Genomic DNA, 23,044 nt, shown 5'->3' with positions numbered 1-23,044 from the left:
GAACACTGCATTTGAAAACAATCAATAAATTTTACATCCCACAAATAGATTGTGTTGCACAGAAGATGAATCATGGCTGGGCACGGTGGCTCACAACTGTAATCTCACTGCTTTGGAAAACCGAGGCAGGAGAATCACATGAGCCTAGGAGTTCAAGACCAGCCTAGGCAAAATAGTGAGACCTCATCTCAACAAAAAATTTCAAAATTAGGCCCGGCGCGGTGGCTCAAGCCTGTAATCCCAACACTTTGGGAGGCTGAGACGGGCAGATCACGAGGTCAGGAGATCGAGACCATCCTGGCTAACACGGTGAAACCCTGTCTCTACTAAAAAATACAAAAAAACTAGCCAGGCGAGGTGGCGGGTGCCTGTAGTCCCAGCTACTCAGGAGGCTGAGGCAGGAGAATGGCGTAAACCCGGGAGGCGGAGCTTTCAGTGAGCTGAGATCCGGCCACTGCACTTGGACGGAGCGAGACTCCGTCTCAAAAAAAAAAAAAAAAAAAAAAAAATTCAAAATTAGCTGGGTTTGGTGGTGTGCACCTATAATCTCAGCTACTCAGGAGGCTGAGATGGGAGAGTCACTTGAGAACCCACGAGGTTGAGGCTGCAGTGAGTCGTGATCGTGCCAGTGCACCCCAGCCTATGCAACAGAGTGAGACCCTGTTTCAAAAAGAGAGAGAGGAAGAGAGAGAGAGATTGGGAGAAAGAAAAAATATGAGTCAGAACCTCAAAAGAGTGCATAAGCAGAACTCAAATCTAAACTGCTTAACATTTAGCATAATGGGGATTTATTGTATTAAAACATTGGAAGAAGCATAATTTTGGTTCTCCACTCTATAGGATATGAAATTGACAGAACGAACTATCATTTTCAGATATTTATTAAACTGAATAGATAAGAATATTGGGAGCCAAAATAATACTCTTTTTTTTTTTTTTTTGGCAAGTACATCTCCTTGTCAAGGTGTATGGCGGGAGGTGATAGAGTAGAACTTGGAAAGCAAGGATATGTCAGGACTGCTCCTTGTTACTGTGTGACCTTTGACAAGTTCATATATTAGAGTACTAGTTTAGCTTCTGTAATGCAGATCAAAGAAGAGTGGCTTAAATAGAACACCTTAATTTATGTCTCTCTCACTTAAAAGTTCATGTGGTCATCTGCAGACTTGGGTTTTCCATGTCATAAATTATGTTTCTTATCTACATTATCGAAGCTGATTCAACACCACAATGTTCCTGTCTGCTGGGTATGGGGAAAATATAAGGAAGTGGAAGAAACTCCTTTAAAAGGTATGACCTACAAATTATAATCACTTCTGGGGACTTTTTTTTTTCTTTTTGAGACATGGTCTCACTGTGTCACCCAGACTGGAATGCACGGGTGCAATCCTAGCTCACTGCAGCCTTGACCTCTGGGGCTCAGGTGATCCTCCTGCCTCAGTTTCCTGAGTAGCAAGGGCTGCAGGTGTGGCCACCACACCTGGCTAATGTTTTACAAATTTTTTTTGTAGAGATGAGGTCTCACCATGTTGCCCAGGCTGCACATTTTGAAATAATGGAAACTGGTCAGAGTAGTTAAAGGCGGCAGGGTTTGATAATTGTTCACCACTGCATTCCAGGCTAAGTGGCAGAGAGATACCCTGTCTCAGGAAAGGAAAGGAAAAGGAAAAGGAAAAGGGAAAAGGAAAGAGAAAGGGGAAAGGAAAAAGGAAAGGAAAAAAGAAAGGAAAGGATAAAGGAAAGGAAGGAGAAAGGAAAGGAAAGGAAAGAAAGGAGAGGGAGAAGAGAAGAAGTGTGGAGAGTGGAGAATTGTATCAAATGATCAGTTTGTAGAAGCCACCTAGTCCAGTGCCCGGAGCATATTAAGCGCTCAGTAGTAGTTAGTTCTTCCCTTCCTATCTTTATGCAATAGTAACTCTGATGTTGTTCATAGGATTCTTGTTTCCAGAGGTTTTAAAAATGCAACCTGTATAAGGAGTAAGGAAAGGATCCAGTTTCAGCTTTCTACTTATGGCTAGCCAATTTTCCCAGCACCATTTATTAAATAGGGAATCCTTTCCCCATTTCTTGTTTCTCTCAGGTTTGTCAAAGATCAGATGGCTGTAGATGTGTGGTATTATTTCTGAGGACTCGGTTCTGTTCCATTGATCTATATCTCTGTTTCGGTACCAGTACCATGCTGTTTTGGTTACCGTAGCCTTGTAGTATAGTTTGAAGTCAGATGGATTAAAGACTTAAATGTTAGATCTAACACCATAAAAACCCTAGAGGAAAACCTAGGTAGTGCCATTCAGGACATAGGCATGGGCAAAGACTTCATGTCTAAAACACCAAAAGCAACGGCAACAAAAGCCAAAATTGACAAATGGGATCTCATTAAACTAAAGAGCTTCTGCACAGCAAAAGAAACTACCATCAGAGTGAACAGGCAACCTACAGAATGGGAGAAAATTTTTGCAATCTACTCATCTGACAAAGGGCTAATATCCAGAACCTACAAAGAACTCAAACAAATTTACAAGAAAAAAAAACAAACAACCCCATCAAAAAGTGGGCAAAGGATATGAACAGACATTTCTCAAAAGAAGACATTCATACAGCCAACAGACACATGAAAAAATGCTCATCATCACTGGCCATCAGAGAAATGCAAATCAAAACCACAATGAGATACCATCTCACACCAGTTAGAATGGCGATCATTAAAAAGTCAGGAAACAACAGGTGCTGGAGAGGATGTGGAGAAATAGGAACACTTTTACACTGTTGGTGGGATTGTAAACTAGTTCAACCATTATGGAAAACAGTATGGCGATTCCTCAAGGATCTAGAACTAGATGTACCATATGACCCAGCCATCCCATTACTGGGTATATACCCAAAGGATTATAAATCATGCTGCTATAAAGACACATGCACACGTATGTTTATTGCGGCACTATTCACAATAGCAAAGACTTGGAATCAACCCAAATGTCCATCAGTGACAGATTGGATTAAGAAAATGTGGCACATATACACCATGGAATACTATGCAGCCATAAAAAAGGATGAGTTTGTGTCCTTTGTAGGGACATGGATGCAGCTGGAAACCGTCATTCTTAGCAAACTATCACAAGAACAGAAAACCAAACACCGCATGTTCTCACTCATAGGTGGAAACTGAACAATGAGATCACTTGGACTCGGGAAGGGGAACATCAGACACCGGGGCCTATCACGGGGAGGGGGGACGGGGGAGGGGGGAGGGATTGCATTGGGAGTTATACCTGATGTAAATGACGAGTTGATGAGTGCTGACGAGTTGATGGGTGCAGCACACCAACATGGCACAAGTATACATATGTAACAAACCTGCACGTTATGCACATGTACCCTAGAACTTAAAGTATAATAATAATAAAAAATTAAAAAAAAATGCAACCTGGGGTAAGGAACAGCCTTGTGGTGCCAGTTCAGCTGCTGTTCTTCATTCTGTGCCACACTCCTTAAGATGTATTCACAAGTTTTACTAGTTCATGTTTTACTATTCAGTAGTATCTGAGTAGTACTGAAGGGCCCCTGAATCTCCTTCTATTTTGGCGAAATGAACTTAAAGACATAAAGGAAGAGTATCTAGGAAATTTGAAGTATCCCATTGGGATCTAAGCTTTGAAGAAGAACCTGGTCCATTGGCTAGGCGCAGTGGCTCATGCCTGTAATCCCAGCACTTTGGGAGGTGGAGGCAGGCGGATCACAAGGTCAGCAGCTTGAGACCATCCTGGCAAATACTGTGAAACCCTGTCTCTACTAAAAATACAAAAGAAAAAAAAAATAGCCAGGTGTGGTGGCAGGCGCCTTTAGTACCAGCTACTACTCGGAAGGCTGAAGCAGGAGAATTGCTTGAACCCAGGAGGCAGAGGTTGCAGTGAGCTGAGATCGCGCCACTGCACTCCAACCTGAGCGACAGAGCAAGGCTCTGTCTCAAACAAACAAACAAACAAACAAACAAACAAACAAACAGAGCCTGGTCCAAATCCTACCTTGCCTTCCCTCCAGCTATTTCTCCTCCACCATCCACTTTCCCAAAATATATCCCAAGGAACTAGCCTTTCCTGGGGGCCATCACCCTTTGTTTTCTTTTCATTTGTTTTGAGACAGGGTCTCAATCTATCACCCAGGCTGGAGTCCAGTAGTGTGACATTAGCTCACTGCAACCTGTGCCTCCTGGGCTCATGCAATCCTCCCACCTCAGCCTCCTGAGTAACTGAGACTACAGATGCGCACCACCATGCTCAGCTAACTTTAAATGTGTGTGTGTGTTTGTTTGTTTGTTTGAGACAGAGTGTTGCTCTGTCGCCTGGCTGGAGTGCAGTGGTGCGATCTCGGCTCACTGCAACTTCCACCTCCCGGATTCAAGTGATTCTCGTGCCTCGGCCTCCTGAGTAGCTGGTACTACAGGGGCATGCCACCATGCCCAGCTAATTTTTGTATTTTTAGTAGAGACAGAGTTTTGCCATGTTGGCCAGGATGGTCTCGATCTCTTGACCTTGGCCTTGGCCTCCCAAAGTGCTGGGATTACAGATGTGAGCCACTGCACCTGGCCTAATTAATTTTTTTTTTTTTTGTAGAGACAGCGTCTCACTATATTGCCCAGGCTGGTCTTGAACTCTTAGCCTCAAGCAATCCTCCCACCTCAGCCTCCCAAAGTGCTGAGATTCCAGGCATGAGCCACCACTCTTGGCAACATTTCTTTTCTATCCAGACCTAGGTCCTAGGTTCCTGAGACCTTTTGTGTAGTATCTCCCAACTTTTCTGAGCAACCCCAATATATCAGACTTAAGATATCCTTCATCCATTATTATGTAAAGGAAAAGTCCTGTTTCCCTTCTAATTGTATTCCCCTTATTTTTTATTTTAATTTTTAATTTTTGTGGGTATGTAGTAGGCATATATATATTTACAGAGTACAGGAGATATTTTGGTACAGGCATGCAATGTGATGTGTAATAATCACGTCATGGAAAAGAAGATACTATCCCCTCCAGCATTTATCCTTTGTGTTACCAACAATCCAATTATACTCTTTTAGTTATTTTTAAATGTACAATTAAGTCATTATGACTGGATTCACCCTGTTTATTCTCCTTATTTTTATAATAGCTAGTCTCCAAGATGGCGCCCAATAATCTTTACCTCATGGCATTCACTTACATTTTCCCCTCACCCCTCACTTTCTTGTATAGCCTCCTCTCACACTGAGTCAAACTGACCCATGTGGTGGCATTGATGTAGGGTGACATCCAAGACTAGGTCACGAAGGGCATGAAATATTTTGCGTTGCTCCTTTTTGAATCCCTGGCTCTCAGGGAAGTGAGCCACCATGCCATGAAAACACTCAGGCAGTCCTGGTAAAACCCATGTGTCAACAGCCAGCAACAACCAACACTTGTTGGGGTTAGCCACCTTGGAAGCAGAACCTCCTGCCCTAGTCGAGCCTTCCAATGGCTGCAGCCTCTGCTGACATCGGACTCTGTTCTCATGAGCCACTAAGCCAAGCTTTTCTGAATTTCCGATCTGTAAAAATTGAAGAGACAACAAATATGTATTGTCATTTTAAGTCATTATGTTTTGGGGTGATTTGTTACATAACAATAAAGAATTAATATGCTATTGATTTTTACTCTATTTTGCTAGACTTGTCGTATTAGTCCATTCTCACACTGCTATAAAGAACTACTTGAGACTGGGTAATTTATGAAGAACAGAGGTTTAATTTACCCACAGTTCTGCAGGGTGTTCAGGAAGCATGGGTGAGAGGCCTCAGAAAACTTACAATCATGAAAGAAGGTGAAGGGGATGCAAGCATGTAGAGAGAGCAAAGGGGGGAGATGCCACCCACTTTTAAACAACCGGATCTCCTGAGAACTCACTATCACAAGAACAGCAAGTGGGACATCTGCCTCTGTGATCCAATCACCTCCTACCAGGTCCCACCTCCAACACTCGGGATCACAATTTAACGTAAGACTTGGGTGGGGACACAGAGCTAAACCATATCATTTGTTATGTATTTCTTTTCTCAAATGTTCTCCCATTGTATTTGCTGGGCATTTTCCTGAGTGAATCACTGCTATTTTTCAATTAAAATGCACTAAAGAAATGGAAGGGAAATGGAATGCAAAGCAGTTTTCAACGGAAAGATGATACACATTGGTGTATTGCGATCAGCCAGTAATACATTAAAGTTCTTTAGGAATTATTTCTTTTTAAAATATAATTCACAGTTATCCATATAATCCTCCCCATTAATTCACTGCAATTTGCTTTCATGAATGGAAGGGAAAGGACTTCTTTTGCATGCTGCAAGACAGAAACACCAATGACCGGCAACCTGCCTTATCTGTGAACAATTCCTGCAGGTGCACCATTAATAGTTGCAGAGATAACAAGTTTACTTTTTACCTTTTCACAATTCCCCCCAAATCTCAGTATATGTGTGAAAGTATAACATTTGTGAAAGTTATACATACCATGATCAGTAAGTAAATATTAATTGAGAAACCATTCTTAGAACAAATGAATGAAATTTCACATATGAAATATACTTTCTTCTATAATATATCCCATTTTTCCGATCCACAGTGACCGTCATTGTGCATGAGCAGAATCTACATACGATCACGAAGACTGTGGGATGCCTAACTTAGGCATCCTGGTAATAATCGGTAAAGGTTATGACTGATATAAGTATCAGTCATGTGATGAACCATTAATTATTAAAACAGGCAAGTAATTAGCTTGACCATAATGATTTCAAGCACAGATTCCAATTGCACAACAGAGTTAACTATATTTAGCCTTATTATTTTATTCCCATATCCTTAGAAAGAAGACTTCAATTAAAGTTCCTGTTTGTTTGTTTGCTTTTGCAGAGACATGGTCTTGGTATGTTGTCCAGACCTGTCTTGAACTCCTGGCCTCAAGCGATCCTCCCACCTTGTCCCCTCAATGTTCTGGGATTACAGGCGTGAGCTACCACACCTGGCCTTATTTAGCCTTATTCCAATTTTTTTTTTTTCTAATTTGCTATCCTTTTTCTTCCCAATCTTCCCTTTATTTCTAAGAGACTATGATTTCTTCTTTTGAGGTTCTTTCTAGATTTATCTTTCTGGGAATCTAATGAGATGATAATATTGAGACCACCTATTAAGGTAGGTTCTACCCTTAATCCTGAAAATGTTCATGTCTTTGATGCTACAAGCAGCTCTAAGCACCTCACACTTAAGAAAACCTCTACTAGGGCTAATTCTTGCTCTTCCAATGGAAACACACATCTAAGCTTGGGTTTCAAAGTCTTCTAGTGGCTGGCTTATTCTCACTACTCTGCTTCCACAGTGTCCACTTTCCCATGGCCAGACTCCTGACTCTCCTGCTTCTGCCAAATTTCAAGTCCAGAATAGGGTCTTCATCGCTTCAAACGAGACTTCTATCCTTTAGGACAAAATTAACCTCATATCTCCTTTATGCAACTTTACTAGACAAAACATACTATAGATATTGAATCTGTCAAAGTTTTTAGTTGCAAGCAACAGCATTCTCTCTCAGTAGCTTTAAATATATAAAATGATCTTTGAAAGTTCAGAGAATTCTCCAGAGAGTCGAGTTGGAACAACCCTACACTGTAGAAGGGATGGCTCCAGGGAAGACATCAATCCCCCTGCCAATGTATATGGACAGAACACTTTGTATAGATATTGCTGGGGACTCTGGAACAAGATGGACCATACTTCAGCTTCTTCCTGTTACTCACTGCAGGATTTAAATCCTGGGTGAGTGGGTGTGTTTGACGGATGAAGCCTCAGTTGAATCCTGGACATTGCTTCATGGGTACCTGGGAGAATGAATCCAGGCTCCTATCTGGCAGAAGAAGGGCTCTTAATGTGAGGAAAGGTTGTTTAAAAACACCCTGGGCAGTGACAAACATGAAAAATGCCCTCCATAGTCAGTAACTCTTAAAACTCTGTGTATTAGGCCTGGCACAGTGGCTCATGCCTATAATCCCAGCACTTTGGGAGGTCGAAGCGGGAGGATCACTTGAGCCAAGGAGTTCAAGGTCAGTCCGGGCAACACAGAGAAAACTCGTCTCTACAAAAACAAATTAGCTGGGCATGGTGGCACACACTTGTAGTCTCAGTTGCTTGGGAGGCTAATGCAGGAGGATCACTTGAGCCCAGGAGGTTGAGGTTGGAGCCTGGGTGACAGAGTGAGACCCTGTCTCAAAACGAACAAACAAACAAAACAAAAAAATCTGTGTGTGCTATGAGCTATGATCATGCCAGTGCTCTCCAGCCTGGGTGACAGAGACCCTGTCTCAAAAAAAAAAAAAAAAAGAAAAAGAAAAAAAACCCCTGAAACCCCAAAACAACAACTGTATGTGCTGTGTGTCATTCAACATGAGTATGACTATTAATCTATTCAGCAGCCATGATTTTATTTAGGGTCCACTTCTAACAAAATTGTGAAGTCAACCTCTCACTTAACTTTTTTGCATAGTGTCCTCCAATCCTAGACTCTCCATTTCTCTCTCTCTTTCTCGGTATTTTTCTGTGTTTCATCTGGTAAACTTACTCTTACTTATTATCAGGGTACTCTTATCTTTTCATGGAATTGTGGCTGGATAGACAGAGAAAGGGAATATTTTCGAGGTCTCCAAAGTTATTAGTGATCTGGCTGCTTGCTCTTTGAGCCCAGCCCGGGGATTATGCAGGCATTTGTATTGAAATGTTCTAAAAGTTCTAAGAAATTGTATTTTGGTGAAGGCCAGTATGTTTCATAATTTAGTTATCCCATTTACACTCTAAGCTTTTAAAAGTTGTTTCCATATCATTTCCTATAGCATAAAAGTCATATAATTTTTAGGTTGAAAGAAATCATGGAGATCATTAAACCTTCTTTTATAGGTGGGATAATTAAGAGCCAGGGAGATGTAATGATCTGTTCTAAGTCAAACAGTTAGTTTTGAGGCTGGGAGTAGAATCTGCAGGTCCCTATTCTAGCTTACATTAGCAAATTATAAGACATTCACCAAATAGCAGAGATCCTAGGTGTTCATGGGTATGATAGAGGAATAAATGCTATAAGAGGAAACAGAGAAAAATATGAAAATAACCATTTGCTATCTCAGTTATTAATAGGTTGACCATATATCCTATTTTTTTCTAGAAACTCCCAATTTACACCTGATATCTGAAATAATTAATAGGAATCCTTTTTACTCTAAAAATGTACTGGTTCAGAACATAAATTATAGGTTACTTAATGAAACACACTAAAAAATTGCATTTTTTTCAATGATTCCATTTGCTCAGAAAATGTATTGAAGCAAGAGTTGGCCGGTACTGTAAATACAATAATCCATCAGAGTAAAACTGAAGCTGTAATGCATTAGTTTTCAAATTCCAAGTCACAGTCATTAGTTGGCCATGAAATGAACTTAAGTAATAACTGACATTTAAAATAAGGAATAAAATGGAAGATAAAATAGAATGCATTATAGGTAGTAACAATACATGTTATTTTATGAAACATCTCAGTTTTGCATACATACACATGCCTTTACGTAAGGATGCTACAAAATTTCTAAAATACTCAAGAATAACTCATTTATTTAAATGCTATTAAAGATGTTGAAGTGTATTTTTAACACAAAAGATATTTTGACATATCAAGTAAAAAACAGATGACAGAAGAGTATCCCTTTTTTTTTTTTAAAGTCAGCATATGTGTGTGTGTGTGTGTATGTGTGTATCAGGGTATCAGGGTGTCTTAACCTTGGTACTATTGACATTTTGGGATAAATAATTCTTTTTTGTAAAGGGCTGTCCTATACAGGATAGGATCTTTAGTAGATCATTGATCTTTACCCACAAGATGCCAGGAACAGCTCTCCTTCCAGTTGTTACAACCAAAAGATGACTCCAGACCTTGCCAAACTGCTGTGGTTGGGAACCGCTGATACAGATATAATTGAAGAAGTTGTCACATTTATAGGCGGTGTTTTTTTTGTTTTGTTTTTGTTATTAAGAGGTAGTGTCTGGCTCTATCTGCCAGGCTGGAGTGCAGTGGTGTGATCCTAGCTCACTGCAGCCTTCAGCTTCTGGGCTCCAGCTATTCTCCAGCTTCAGCCTCCTGAGTAGATGGGACTATGGGTGTGCCACTCCATGCCTGGCTAATTTTTTAATTTTTTGTAGAGACATGGTGTCGCTCTGTTAACCAGGCAGGTCTCAAACTGCTGGTCTCAAGGGATCCTCTGCCTTTGCCTCCTGAAGTGCTGGAATTACAGATGTAAGCCACTGCGCCGAGCCCTGGGTGGGTTTTTTTGTTTGCTTTTGAGACAGAGTCTTGCTCTGTTGCCCAGGCTGGAGTGCAGTGGCAGGAACATGGCTCACTGAAGTCTTGACTTCCTGGGCTCAGGGGATCCTCCCACCTCAGCCTCCTGAGTAGCTGGAACAACAGGCTCATGCCACTACATCTGGCTAATTTTTAAGGTTTTTTTGTAGTGACAGGGATTTGCCACATTGTTCAGGCTGGCCTTGAACTCCTGGACTGAAGCAATCCTCCCATCTCCGCCTCCCAAAGTGCTGTGATTATAGGCATAAACCACTACATCCAGCTCCAGGAGGACTACTTTTAAAAATTTGTTTCTCTCTCTCTTTTGCTTATTTATAGGTTTTGACTTTTTTGTAACTACCATGTATTATTTTCATAATAAGAAATCACATAAAAAGTATTTACATTTAAAACAATGTATTGGCTTCATACTAGTTACATTTATAATTTCAACCATCAAGAAGATTCTTAAGGAAAAAAAATACGTTCCTGTGAAAGGGAAAAAGTTATTTTTTCTCTGCAATCTCTACTCAACATAGAACACTTCTGTGACCAGGTGTAGGGGTTTTTCTCTACACACCAAGCAGTTCTGCGGTGGACACCAACTAGGTGTCCTATAATTCAATTTAATTCTGACACTATCTGCCTGGAGTTAAGAGTCAGATCCCAGAGGTTGAGGGCTCTGTCCCACAAGACTAACCTCACTTCACATGTCAATTGCAAGTAGTAGGTTGTCACCTATACCTCTGACCAACTGGTTACAATCTGGGAGTCCCATGATCCCCTACTTGGGTTTGATTAATTTGCTAGGATGGTTCACAGGACTCAGAGAAATAATTGCGTTTATTAGTGTATTATTACTAATGAAGAGTATTACAAAGAATAGAGATGAAAAGATACAGAGGCTGAAGTATGAAGGAGAGAGAATAGAGCTTTCATTGTCCAAGAGTTTTTATGAAGTTTAATCTCCAGTGCCCCCCAAAACCCCTTTGCTGGAAGTTGATGGGTGAGGGGGCTGAAACTTCTGACCCTCTAATCCTCTAATCACTTGGTCTTTCTGGTGATCAGCCCCATCCTGGGGCTAATCGGGGTTCCACCCTAAGTCACCTCACTAGCAGAAACTCTGCCTGTAATCCCAGCATTTTCAGAGGCTGAGGTATGAGGATCAGTCAAGCTCAGGAGTTCGAAACCAGCCTGGGCAACATAGAGAGCCCTCCTCTCTACTAAAACTAAACAAAATTAGCCAGGCATGGTGGTACACACCTGTAGCCCCAGCTACTCTGGAGGCTGAAGTGGGAGGACCAGTTGAGCCTAGGAGGTTGAGGCTGCAGTGATACATGATTGCACCACTGCACTCCAGCCTGAGTGACAGAGCAAGACCCTGTCTGGAAATAAATAAATAAATAAATAAATAATTAAATAATTAAAAATTAAAAAAGAATAAGGTGGAGCTACATATTGTGACATGAAACATGTCCAGTACATACTAATTAAGAAAAAGGTATAATGCAGAGAAAATATGTACCATATAATTCTGTAATGCCAAATTTTTGCTCATATGTATATGATACATATAATCTATACGTGCATATTAAAACGTCTGAAAAAATATATATAATAAATGTTAACAGTAGTTACCACTGGAGTGGGAGATGAGGGAGACGGGTGGGATGTAAAGGAATTTTACTTCTATTTTTACATGCGTGCATTACTTTAATTTTTTAACACACTTTTTTTATTAAATAAAAAGCAATATTAAAGTAACTTAATATCTCTCCTATTTTTTCTTCGTTTTCTTTCTTTTCTTTTCTTTTTGGTCACCCAGGCTGGTGTGCGGTGGCATGATCATAGTTCACTGCAGCCTCGACCTCTTGGGCTCAAGCAATCCTCCAGCTTCAGCCTACTGAGTAGCTGGGACTACAGGCACTTATCACCATGCCTGGCTAATTTTTATATTTTTTGTATAGATGGGATTTTGCCATGTTGCCCAGGCTGGTCTTGAATTCCTGGTCTCAAGCAATCCTCCCCTCTCTTCCTCCCAAAATGCTGGAATTACAGGCATGAGCCACTGTGCCTGGTCCTCTTTTTTCATTTCCTTAAGTCTTGGCAAAATAGTTTTATAGTATCTGGGCATTTTTACAATTGAGCTCTTAGTCAAGAAGGGTGTGTTTCTCCGTCTGGCCTTCTACCCATATAGAAGGAGGGTGGAGTGTGGCTGTTCCCTGCTCCCCACAGAAACACCCTTATGGTCTCTAGGAGGGGTAAGTCATACTGTTATCACATTCACTTACTTACAGACATTTAGCTACTAGGTAAACATTACAAAGATTGTGAATTTTTAAAATGTTGCCACACAAACAGTCAACTGAGTTATGTTAGAAACATCCTTGGTAACAGATTTCTGCATTTACTGCTGTTATTCAATGTTTCTGTGCATGCGGGTGTCTTGTTTTTCCTACTTTATGTTAAGCTCTTTACAAACAAGGGACATATGATTATACTTCTATTTATCCCTGTGCAGGCCTAGTTACTGTTAGCAGACCTGACCATCGTATCGGTTAAGGCAACTAGAAGCAGGCAACAGAGCACAGAACAAAATGGTTCTAGTCTAACTACTGTTCTTTTCTAATAGAAATTAACTGAATTCAGGGAACACGTGTGGTTTTGGGGCTCCTCCCTTCCACCATATGCTGGAATGATTCAAGGCTGTGTATGGGAAATGATCATTCTGTTTAAATTATGTCATTTAAACCTCCCTGTTGAGTAACAGACTTGACTTCTCTCAATAGTCAATTGGATCCACAAGATGAAGAATGCCATTGTGTGAGTAGAGATTTGAACCCTATTGCTAATTACTAGATGACCCCTTGGACTATTATCAAAAGGATCTGCACCTTTTCTAATCCTAAACTCAAGAGTCAATGATTATCCATCCATCACAGTCTTTTCCCCAAACTTTCTCCTACTTTTTTTCTCCTACAAAAGCCAAACACCTTAGCCCAGCATAGTCGTGCATGCCTGTAGTCCCAGCTACTTGGGAGGCTGAATTGGGAGGATCACTGGAGCCCAGAAGGTGGAGGTTATAGCGAGCTGAGATCATGCCACTGTACTCCAGCCTGGGCGTCAGAGCAAGACCCAATCTCTATTTGAAAATAAGAAGAAGAAAGAAAGAAAGAAAATAAATAAGAAATTATAGGCTGGGTACGGTGGCTCACACCTGTAATCCCAACATTTTGGGAGGCCGAGGCAAGCTGATCACCTGAGGTCAGGAGTTTGAGAGCCAACATGGTCAACAGGGTGAAACCCTGTCTCTACTAAAAATACAAAAATTAGTTGGGCGTGGTGGTGGGTGCCTGTAATCCCAGCTACTTGGGAGGCTCAGGCAGGAGAATCGCTTGAACTCAGGAGGCAGAGGTTGAAGTGAACTGAGATCGTGCCACTGCACTCCAGCCTGGGTGACAAGAGTGAAACACTGTCTCGGGAAAAAAAAAAAAAAGCTCTCTCTCTCTATATATATATACACACATATATGTAAAAACAAACAAACCAACCAACCAAACACCTACTGATTATTTGATCTTGTTATCATATATTGACTTAAAGTTTCTGGAGTTAAGAGGTCTTTACGTAATAGAATTTTCAGTGATTCTTTTCTTTAGTATAATGTTCAAGTTATGCAAGTAATACATAAACACAATTTCAGAAGAGCCATAGGTTTAAATAATTAAGGGTAGTTTTCACTTCTGCCTGGTAATTTCACTTCCAGCTGGTGACGTGTCAGCCTTGGTAGATGAGCTGGAGAAAGAATACTGAGTTATGTGTGCACGACATGATGCTCTTTATTTATTTTTTCACTTTAAATTGTCAGTTCAATAGAACACAAAGAATGAATATATATCAACTCCACACATCACTTTCCAAGACGCCTGCCTTTATTGCTGAGGTATCATTTTTATTTGACAACATTCAGAAAATATTGAGAGGCTGCTATGTTCTGGGCACTTTTCAGAATCTCATAGAGCCATACACAGAACCAACAAAACTAAAAATATGACATATCTGTGTACAATTCCCATATGCTTTGTGAAATGCTCAACACATGTTTACTTTACAAAATGTAAAAGTATTTTTTATATCATGAAGATTACACAAAAAGTTTATTAAACAATTATAAATTCAAATAGCATTTCTACTAGTCTAGAGCGCTAAATATTTGTTTCATCTGGGCATGAATGATTTGGCTTTAGTAGGCCTCAGCTCATTTATACCATTTAAACGATTACATTTAAGCTATCATAGAGAGTACTGTGAATTCATCAGAAAAAATAATTAAGATATATAAAATGTTGTCCATGATATATGCAATAATGTCACAAAGTAAGTATTGTTGCTGCTGAGACATTTATGGTTAGAACATAATTATCTTTTTATCTCAAGCAATGAGCATAGTACCTGGCTCATGGTACGGTTTTTGAAAACAGCTTTTATTTAGATACGATTTACATACCATAGGAATCATTCATCCTTCAAATGCATAATTCAGTTTTTAGTATATCCACAGAGTTGTGCAATGATCACCATAATTTTCTTTCTTTTTTATTTTTTAGAGACAAGGTCTTGTTCTGTCACCTGGGCTGGAAGGCAGTGGCAGGATCACTGCAATCTCAAAGTCTCAAAGTCCTGGGCTCAAGTGGTCTTCCAGCCTCAGCCTCTTGAATAGTTGGGACTACAAGTGCACACTACCACGCTCAACTGATTTATTATTATGATGATGATTATTATTATTGGTAGAGATGAAGTCTTGAATGTTGCCCAGGCTGGTCTCAAACTCCTGGACTCAAGTGATTCTCCGGCCTCAGCCTCCCAAAGTGCTGGCATTCCAAGCACGAACCACCTTGCCCTGCCATAACCCATTTTCCTTTCTCTTTCTGTTTTTTTTTGTTGTTGTTGAGATAGGGTCTCCTCTGTCACCCAGGCTGGAGTGAAGCGGCACAATCACAGCTCACTGCAGCCTCGAACTCCCAGGATCAATGGATCCTCCCACCTCAGCCTCCCAAACATCTGGGATTACAGGCGTGTGCCACCATGACTGGCTAATTTTTGTATTTTGTGTAGGGACAGGGTTTTGCCATGTTCCCCAGGCTCGTCTCAAACTCCTGCACTCAAGTGATCTATCCACCTTGGCCTTCCAAAGTGCTGGGATTATAAGCATGAGCCCCTCGACTAGCCATCAGCTATTTTCAAACCATTTTCATCACTCCAAAAAAAACCCATGCCCATTAGTAGTCACTCCACATTCCCTCCTCATCTCAGCCTACTGTCTATTCTAGACATTTCATATAACTGGAATAATACAGTGTGTGGCCTTTTGCATCTGGCTTTCTTCATTTAGCATGTTTTGAAGATTCATCCATGTTGTAGCATGTGTCTTCATTTTGTTCATGGCTGAATAATATTCCATTGTCTGAATATATCACACTTGGTTTATCCATTCATCATTTGATGGACATGTGGATAGTTTTTACCCTTTGGATATTATGAATACTACTACTATGAACATTGATATACAAGTTTTTGTATGGAGATATGTTCTTATTTTTCTTGGTTATATACACCTAAGAGTGGAATTACCTAGATCATATGGTAACTCTATGTGTAACATTTTGAGGAACAGCTAAGCTGTTTAAAAAGTATCTGCATCATTTCACAATCCCACAGGGAACATATGAGGATTTTAACTTCTTCACATTTTGTCCAACACTTGCTACTTTCTGTCTTTTTTCCCCCCTCGCCTTGATACAGGGCCTCCTTCTGTCACCCAGGCTGAAGTGCAATGGTGTGGTCATGGCTCTCTGCAACCTCAAACTTTTGAGCTCAAGCAATTCTTCCCCCTCTGCCTCCCAAGTAGCTGGGACTACAGGTATGTGGCACCATGCCAGGCTAATTTTTTTCTTAATTTTGTGTAGACACAGGGTCTTGCTATGTTGCCTCAGCTGCTCTTAAACTCCTGGGATCAAGTGATCCTCCTGCCTCAGCCTCCCGAAGTGCTGGGATTATATGCATGAGCCATGGCTCCTAGTCTAGGAAATTTTTTTCTAGCCTAATTGGATGTATTTAATGTTTATCTAAAGACACAGGATTCAGCTTCTTTGCACAGTTTTTAAAAAAATCACATCTATAGTCTTCCCATGTTTTAATGTACTGTATATAGCAAAAACTTTACCAGTTATTCTGTGTTAAGTTTTGGGACCCTTTTGAGGAGTTTATAGTTGAGGAAGGGAAAATAGTCATGTAAACCATCAGAATAGAAACAACTCACCTCCTGAAAGCTTATACTCTTCAATCGTTCTGATCGTGTAGCAATTTTCCTGCATATTAATTTTAATTAATTACATTATAGATAATTATGTGAACTCACGAGAAATCAGATTTGCCTCCCTAATCTCTTTGCTGTCACCTGCAAGGCCTTGTCTTCTCTTAGCTTCCAAGGGCCAAAAACAACATCCAGTTCCAAAGCTGCCATCATCTCTGCTGTGAAGGTTTCCTGAAGTATCACCCCCTCTAGGAAGTCTTTCCACATTGAGATACAGGGGGGACAAGGATTCCTACTGTCAACACGCAGTCTTGCATAGTCCACTGCCCCCAGACCAACTAAAAAGATTTTTAAAAATAACATTTTTAAAAATGTTAATGTTTCAAATCTTCACCTCTTTGTTTTAGTCTGTTGCTAACTTGGTACATCAGAGGTAGCGTGTCTTCTGTGGACCTAGTGTTTTGTTGTTGTTGTTGTTGTTAGTGTTCTTTTCTGCATTTACCCCAACCTATTAAAATCTATTCTTGCTTTAGGATTTAAATGATAATATTTTCCTTATCTCCCTTCAGGCTCCAGTTATGCTAGCCCTGCTAGGCACACAGTGGGTATGGTAAATGTTATTTGATGATGGCCTTGCCAATAGTCTTGTCTTCCGTTTCAGAACACCAGCTAATGAAAGAGTTAAGCGTGAAGTGCTTCATGCACAGAGCAATAGATGCTCAACAAATCAGTGATGAAATCCAAGCATGGTAATTTCCTTTTCCTAATTAGCCATGAGCGCTTCAAGCTCCCAAAGGAGTAGTTACCAGAATTTGAAAAGTTAGACAGTCATTTACCTTCTTCTGAGTTAATTTACCTAACCGGCTGGAGTGACCTGAGCTGGGACCCTGCCAGTCATACCGCCCAAAAATAATTAAAAGCCCTGGCTACGGTCAAGGGACCTGGATAGTAATCTTGGCTTCACCACTATCTGACGAACCTTGGGAACTCGCTTTCCATCTACTCATTCACTTAGTAAATATTAATTAGGTCCAATTATGTGCCAGGTACTGTGTTAGGGAATGGAAATTTAAGAGCAAGACCCACGTCTCTCAATTCATGGAATTCACATTCTATTGGAAAGGTTGGGGACCGGATTACAGCCTACATCACCTACAGGTTCAGTCTCCCTATCTCTAAAATGTTAGGACAACCTCTAGGTTCAATTTGAATGTTTGGAGCCTGTTAATTTAGCATTTGATCAAAGCTCAGAATACAGCAAAAGTCTCCCACTACCTCTGGCTTTCCCTTACAAAGGTGGGTATTACAAAAAGGCTTGGTAGAAGTATTTTCTATAGCCTATCTTGCCCCAGAAAGCAGGTCACGACTTTCTCTACCGCTTTTGACCTCTGGCTAGCAATCGCATCTATTTTCAAAAGGCCCTAGGTGATACTGCATTTGGTATTCTGAGAAAGGCTGTTTATACAAGGCTAAAAGGCTTCCTTGCTTTCGCCCAAGCAGGTATTTGCCAAGTGACATAGGTCAGAGGTGCAGAAAAGTTGGTTTTGTCTTCGCAGGGCAGGAGAATCCACTAGAGGACTCACCCTTAACAGGTGGGTCCAAGGAAGTGCATAGAAAAGACGCAGTGGTAAAACTAGCTGGGCACCTGTAATCCCTGCCCAAGGCAAGGCTGAGGAAGGGGGATCGCTTGGACTTCGGAGGTGGAGGTCGCAGTGGGGCATGATGGCGCCACTGCAGTCAGCCTGGAAGGCAGAGCGAGACCTTGCCTTAAAAAGGAAAAGAAAAAAAAAAAAGAGGAAAAGACTCGTGGTGCCAGGATTGGTGGCTAGGGCCTGTAATCCCAACACTTTGGGAGGTCAAGGCGGGAAACAACTTGAGGCCAGTAGTTCGATACCAGACTGGGCAACTGTAATAGTGAGACCCTCGCCTTAAAAAAAAAAAAAAAAAAAAATTAGCCGGGGGCGGTGGTGCACACCTGGGTTGAGGTGGGCGGATCGCTTGAGTCCGGGAGGTCAAAGCTTCAGTGAGCTATGGACTGCGCCACTACACTCCAGCTTTGGAGATAGGTGAGACCCTCATCTCTAAAAAGATAAAAGAGGCAGTAGTGGATGCAAGGAGGGATGGTAGCCCATGACCATGCAGAGGCCAAACAGCATTCTGTTCTCCACACCCATGCCAGAAGCTTTCCTGCCAAGCAAGCTTTCCGAGCATGCTAACTCGCTCCAAGAAGCGCCCATCCCGCAGCACCCACTGCAGCCGCTGCGGAGAGTGGCGCAGCGCAGAAACCCGTGCCCAGGTCGGGGAAGCGGTCTGCGGGAGTCACGTGGGCGGGAGGCCCAGCCAGGAATCCCCGGACCGCTCAGGCCTCCGAGCCCCCGGCCTCGCCCCGCCCGCGCGCGCGACGAGGGCCACGCCCGTGACGTCGGCGGAGCGGAGCAAGGGGCGGGGCGCGGGCCGGAGTGGGCGGGGCGAGCCGACGCGGCTGAATCGGGCGCGGAGACAAGCCGCGCATTCCAGCGAGTCCACGTGACGCGGCCGCGAGGCCTGAGGTAAACAACCGCGGCCCCGCCTCCCGGGCCTCCGCGCGCACCGCGCTCCTCCTCGCCGGCAGGACGCGCTCCAACGAGGCGGGCGGCTTCCTCCGTGAGTCCCCAGCGGCCGCCGCAGGCCGGAGCAGCTGCAGCGGGCGCGACGTCCCGGGTCTGCGGGCTGAGCGCACCGGCAGGAGTCGAGCTCGCGTCCCGTCCCCGCCCCCCCCCCCACGCTGTGGCGCAGCAGGAATTTGGCCGGGACCCGGGCGCTATTCGCGGCTGCTGACGCGCGGCGGCCAGCGGCCTTGCGCTCATCTCTATTCTGGGGCCGTTGGGTCACCGCGCTCCGCCGGCCCCCTCCCCCGGGCCCGGAGGGTGTGTCCCCCGCTCCGGGGCTCGCCGCGCCTATAAGGGGCCGAGCGGCTGGCAGGGACATGCAGCTCTACAGCAGCGTCTGCACCCACTACCCCTCCGGGTCACCGGGTCCCACGGCCGCCGCCCCCGCGCCACCCGCCGCCGCCGCCCCCCCCTTCAAGGTCTCGCTGCAGCCCCCGGGAGCCGCCGGCGCCGCGCCCGAGCCCGAGACCGGTGAGTGCCAGCCCGCCGCGGCCGCCGAGCACCGTGAAGCCGCCGCTGTCCCCGCCGCCAAGATGCCCGCCTTCTCCTCCTGCTTCGAGGTGGTGTCCGGGGCCGCCGCACCCGCCTCTGCCGCCGCCGGCCCGCCTGGCGCGTCCTGCAAGCCGCCGCTGCCGCCGCACTACACGTCCACCGCGCAGATCACCGTGCGGGCCCTGGGCGCCGACAGGCTCCTGCTGCACGGGCCCGAGCCCGCTCCCGGCACCGCGGGCTCCGCCGCTGCCCCGCGCGGCCGCTGCCTCCTGCTGGCCCCAGCGCCCGCAGCCCCGGTCCCGCCGCGGCGGGGCTCCTCGGCCTGGCTCCTGGAGGAGCTGCTGCGGCCCGACTGCCCCGAGTCCGCGGGCTTGGACGCGACACGGGAGGGGCCCGATCGGAACTTCCGACTGAGCGAGCACCGCCAGGCCTTGGCCGCCGCCAAGCACCGAGGCCCCGCGCCGACCCCGGGGAGCCCCGACCCCGGTCCGTGGGGCGAAGAGCATTTGGTGGAAAGGGGCCCTAGGGGCTGGGAGAGGGGCGGCGACCGCTGCGACGCTCCCGGTGGGGACGCGGCGCGGAGGCCCGACCCAGAGGCCGAGGCACCCCCAGCCCGGAGCATCGAGACCGCCCCGAGCAGCGCGGCGGAGCCGGTGATCGTCTCCAGGTCAGATCCCAGAGACGAGAAGCTGGCCCTGTACCTGGCCGAGGTGGAGAAGCAGGACAAGTACTTGCGGCAGAGGAATAAGTACCGATTCCACATCATTCCCGACGGCAACTGCCTCTACCGAGCTGTCAGCAAGACGGTGTATGGGGACCAGAGCCTGCACCGGGAGCTGAGGGAGCAGACGGTGCACTATATCGCCGACCATCTCGACCACTTCAGCCCCCTGATTGAGGGCGACGTGGGGGAGTTTATCATCGCTGCTGCCCAAGACGGGGCATGGGCTGGGTACCCGGAATTGCTGGCCATGGGGCAGATGCTGAATGTGAATATCCACTTAACTACTGGAGGGAGGCTGGAGAGCCCCACGGTGTCTACTATGATTCATTATTTGGGCCCAGAGGATTCCCTGAGGCCTAGTATTTGGCTCAGTTGGCTCAGTAACGGACACTATGATGCTGTATTTGATCACTCCTATCCTAACCCAGAGTACGACAACTGGTGCAAACAAACTCAAGTGCAAAGGAAACGCGACGAAGAACTTGCCAAATCTATGGCCATATCCCTATCCAAAATGTATATTGAACAAAATGCATGCTCTTGAAATGTCTCAAAACCTTACACCCTGGGAATAATTGCATACATAACTTGTGTTTGGAGAATCACATGAACTCTAATCAGGGTAATAGCACTTTCAAACTTGCTAGTAGATTTTATTGTAGGTGTAATGCCTTAATCATCTTTTTGAATGTTTTCTCAGAGCTGAAGGTTGCTGGGCCACCTAAATGATGTTTCATGATAGCTTTGGGTGATTTTATTGCTATTTATAATTTGCTGTATAAAGTGAGCACTACTTAATTTGCAAGCTGATTTCTCACAGTGTAAATTTGTTCATTCCTGGTAGTCTATTTTCTATAAAAATGTATTTTTGCACAACATTTTTAAAAACTGGTGTACCTTCATCTATGATGTGTTCAGGCATAAATCCAGAGAAGTGCTTTATATGAAATGTATTATTTTGAACAGAGTTTGTGATTTGGTAGTTATTTTATGTTGTTGAAATTTGAATTTCACAATTCTTAGATAATTATTTCAAATGGATATTGAAACATTCTTGTTACCAGATGTTTGGCCCATTCCATTTTGATGAAACAGAGCTGTTGTTTTGGAAATCATTATTTTTCTAGAAATGGTGAATCTTTTAAAGAAAATTACCTAATGGAAGGTTGTGGGAAGGTGTTTTTTTTCTTTTTTTTCCTGTTTTAAGGGATAGTACCAGGTCTTACTTGAATGAAAGTCTGATATTTGCTGATGGCAGAATGGTTATTCTGTACCCTGGTTGATATGTAGAGTAGATCGTCTGGTGCTCTCAATTGTTTTTATTGACATTTGTTATTTTGTTATAAAGAGAATGTTAACATGGTATAAAACTCTGTGACAAGATAAGCCTCCTGCTTTAACTTCTTGGATCCAACTAAGAGATTTATAAACTAATGGCATAAATGTCTGGAGCCACCCTTGGCAGTTACAGCAGGAGAACACTGTCTTAATATTTCTTTTACATTCTTTCAGAAGGTGAAATAGGATTGCCCTGTATTAATGTAGAAATGTCTGTAAACAGAGCTTGTATGGTTTGCTGGGTCAAACAATGTTTCCAACTTAAAATCTATCTCATTGCCACTTTTAACTACTTTTAGTCATATTTATTAAGTAATGCAGTTTGTACTTTTTTTATTTTGTAACATTTTGTGATTTTTTTGTACAAAACTGTATTTGTACAATAGAGCAATTCCCAGCTGATGGAATGAATGAATAAAATGCAAAATTATACTTTTACAATGTCTTTTGGATAGAGTGGTTTTTAAATTGTAGTGTTTGTAGGAAACTTTCTTACACGTATGCATGTAAAGATGCATTTTTTTTTTCCGTAAAGATGCCACAGCAATAGTTTTCCTAAATTCTCACATAAAGAAGATAGGCTAATCATGAGTAATTTCAAAGGATAAGTCTGAATAAAATATAATTTAAAGGTGGAGAATCCAAGAAATTGCTCTCATTATTTCTAATTATAATTTCTGTCTACAATTATAGCTGTACCTATTGGCTAATGAAAAAGGAAGTGCAAGTTTTGTGTCAGCAGAATGTCTAATTTAATGTCATACTTGTGTATTCCACTCACTCTCAATATAGAGTTTAACGTTTTAAAGATTAACCAAAGATACACCCTAATTTTTGTCTAGTCTGGCCTCTTGAGATCACGGGAATCTGTTTTAAGATGTTGAAAAGTACATGCTATAGTTTGAATATATGTGTCCCAGCACGCCAAATTCATGTGTTAATCCCCATTATGGTGGTATTAAGAGGTTGGGCTTTTGGGGAAGTGATTCAAGACATGAGCACCCTGTCTTCATGAACGAATTAGTGCCTTTTCTATAAAGGGCTGGAAGGAGCTAGCTTAGGCCCATTTTGCTCTTCTCTTGTTCTGCCACAGGAGGACACCTAGATGGTGTCATCTGTGAAGAAGGGGCCTTCGCCTGATGTGGAACCTGCAAGCGC

General features: G+C 43.3%; 1 protein-coding gene across 1 annotated transcript; it reads left to right on the top strand.

Moving 5' to 3' along the window:
• The first annotated feature begins 19,257 nt into the window (after window positions 1-19,257).
• Window positions 19,258-22,327, top strand: LOC105480030 (OTU deubiquitinase 1). The gene has a single exon (XM_011738465.3). It carries the CDS (start codon window positions 19,650-19,652, stop codon window positions 21,090-21,092), a length of 1,443 nt encoding a protein of 480 aa, XP_011736767.1. The 5' UTR covers window positions 19,258-19,649; the 3' UTR covers window positions 21,093-22,327.
• Window positions 22,328-23,044: the final 717 nt, after the last annotated feature.

This window comes from Macaca nemestrina, chromosome 9 (genome assembly GCF_043159975.1).
Source record: "Macaca nemestrina isolate mMacNem1 chromosome 9, mMacNem.hap1, whole genome shotgun sequence".
NCBI classification, from domain to species: Eukaryota; Metazoa; Chordata; class Mammalia; order Primates; family Cercopithecidae; genus Macaca; species Macaca nemestrina.
This window is presented reverse-complemented; position numbering and strand designations above follow the sequence as displayed.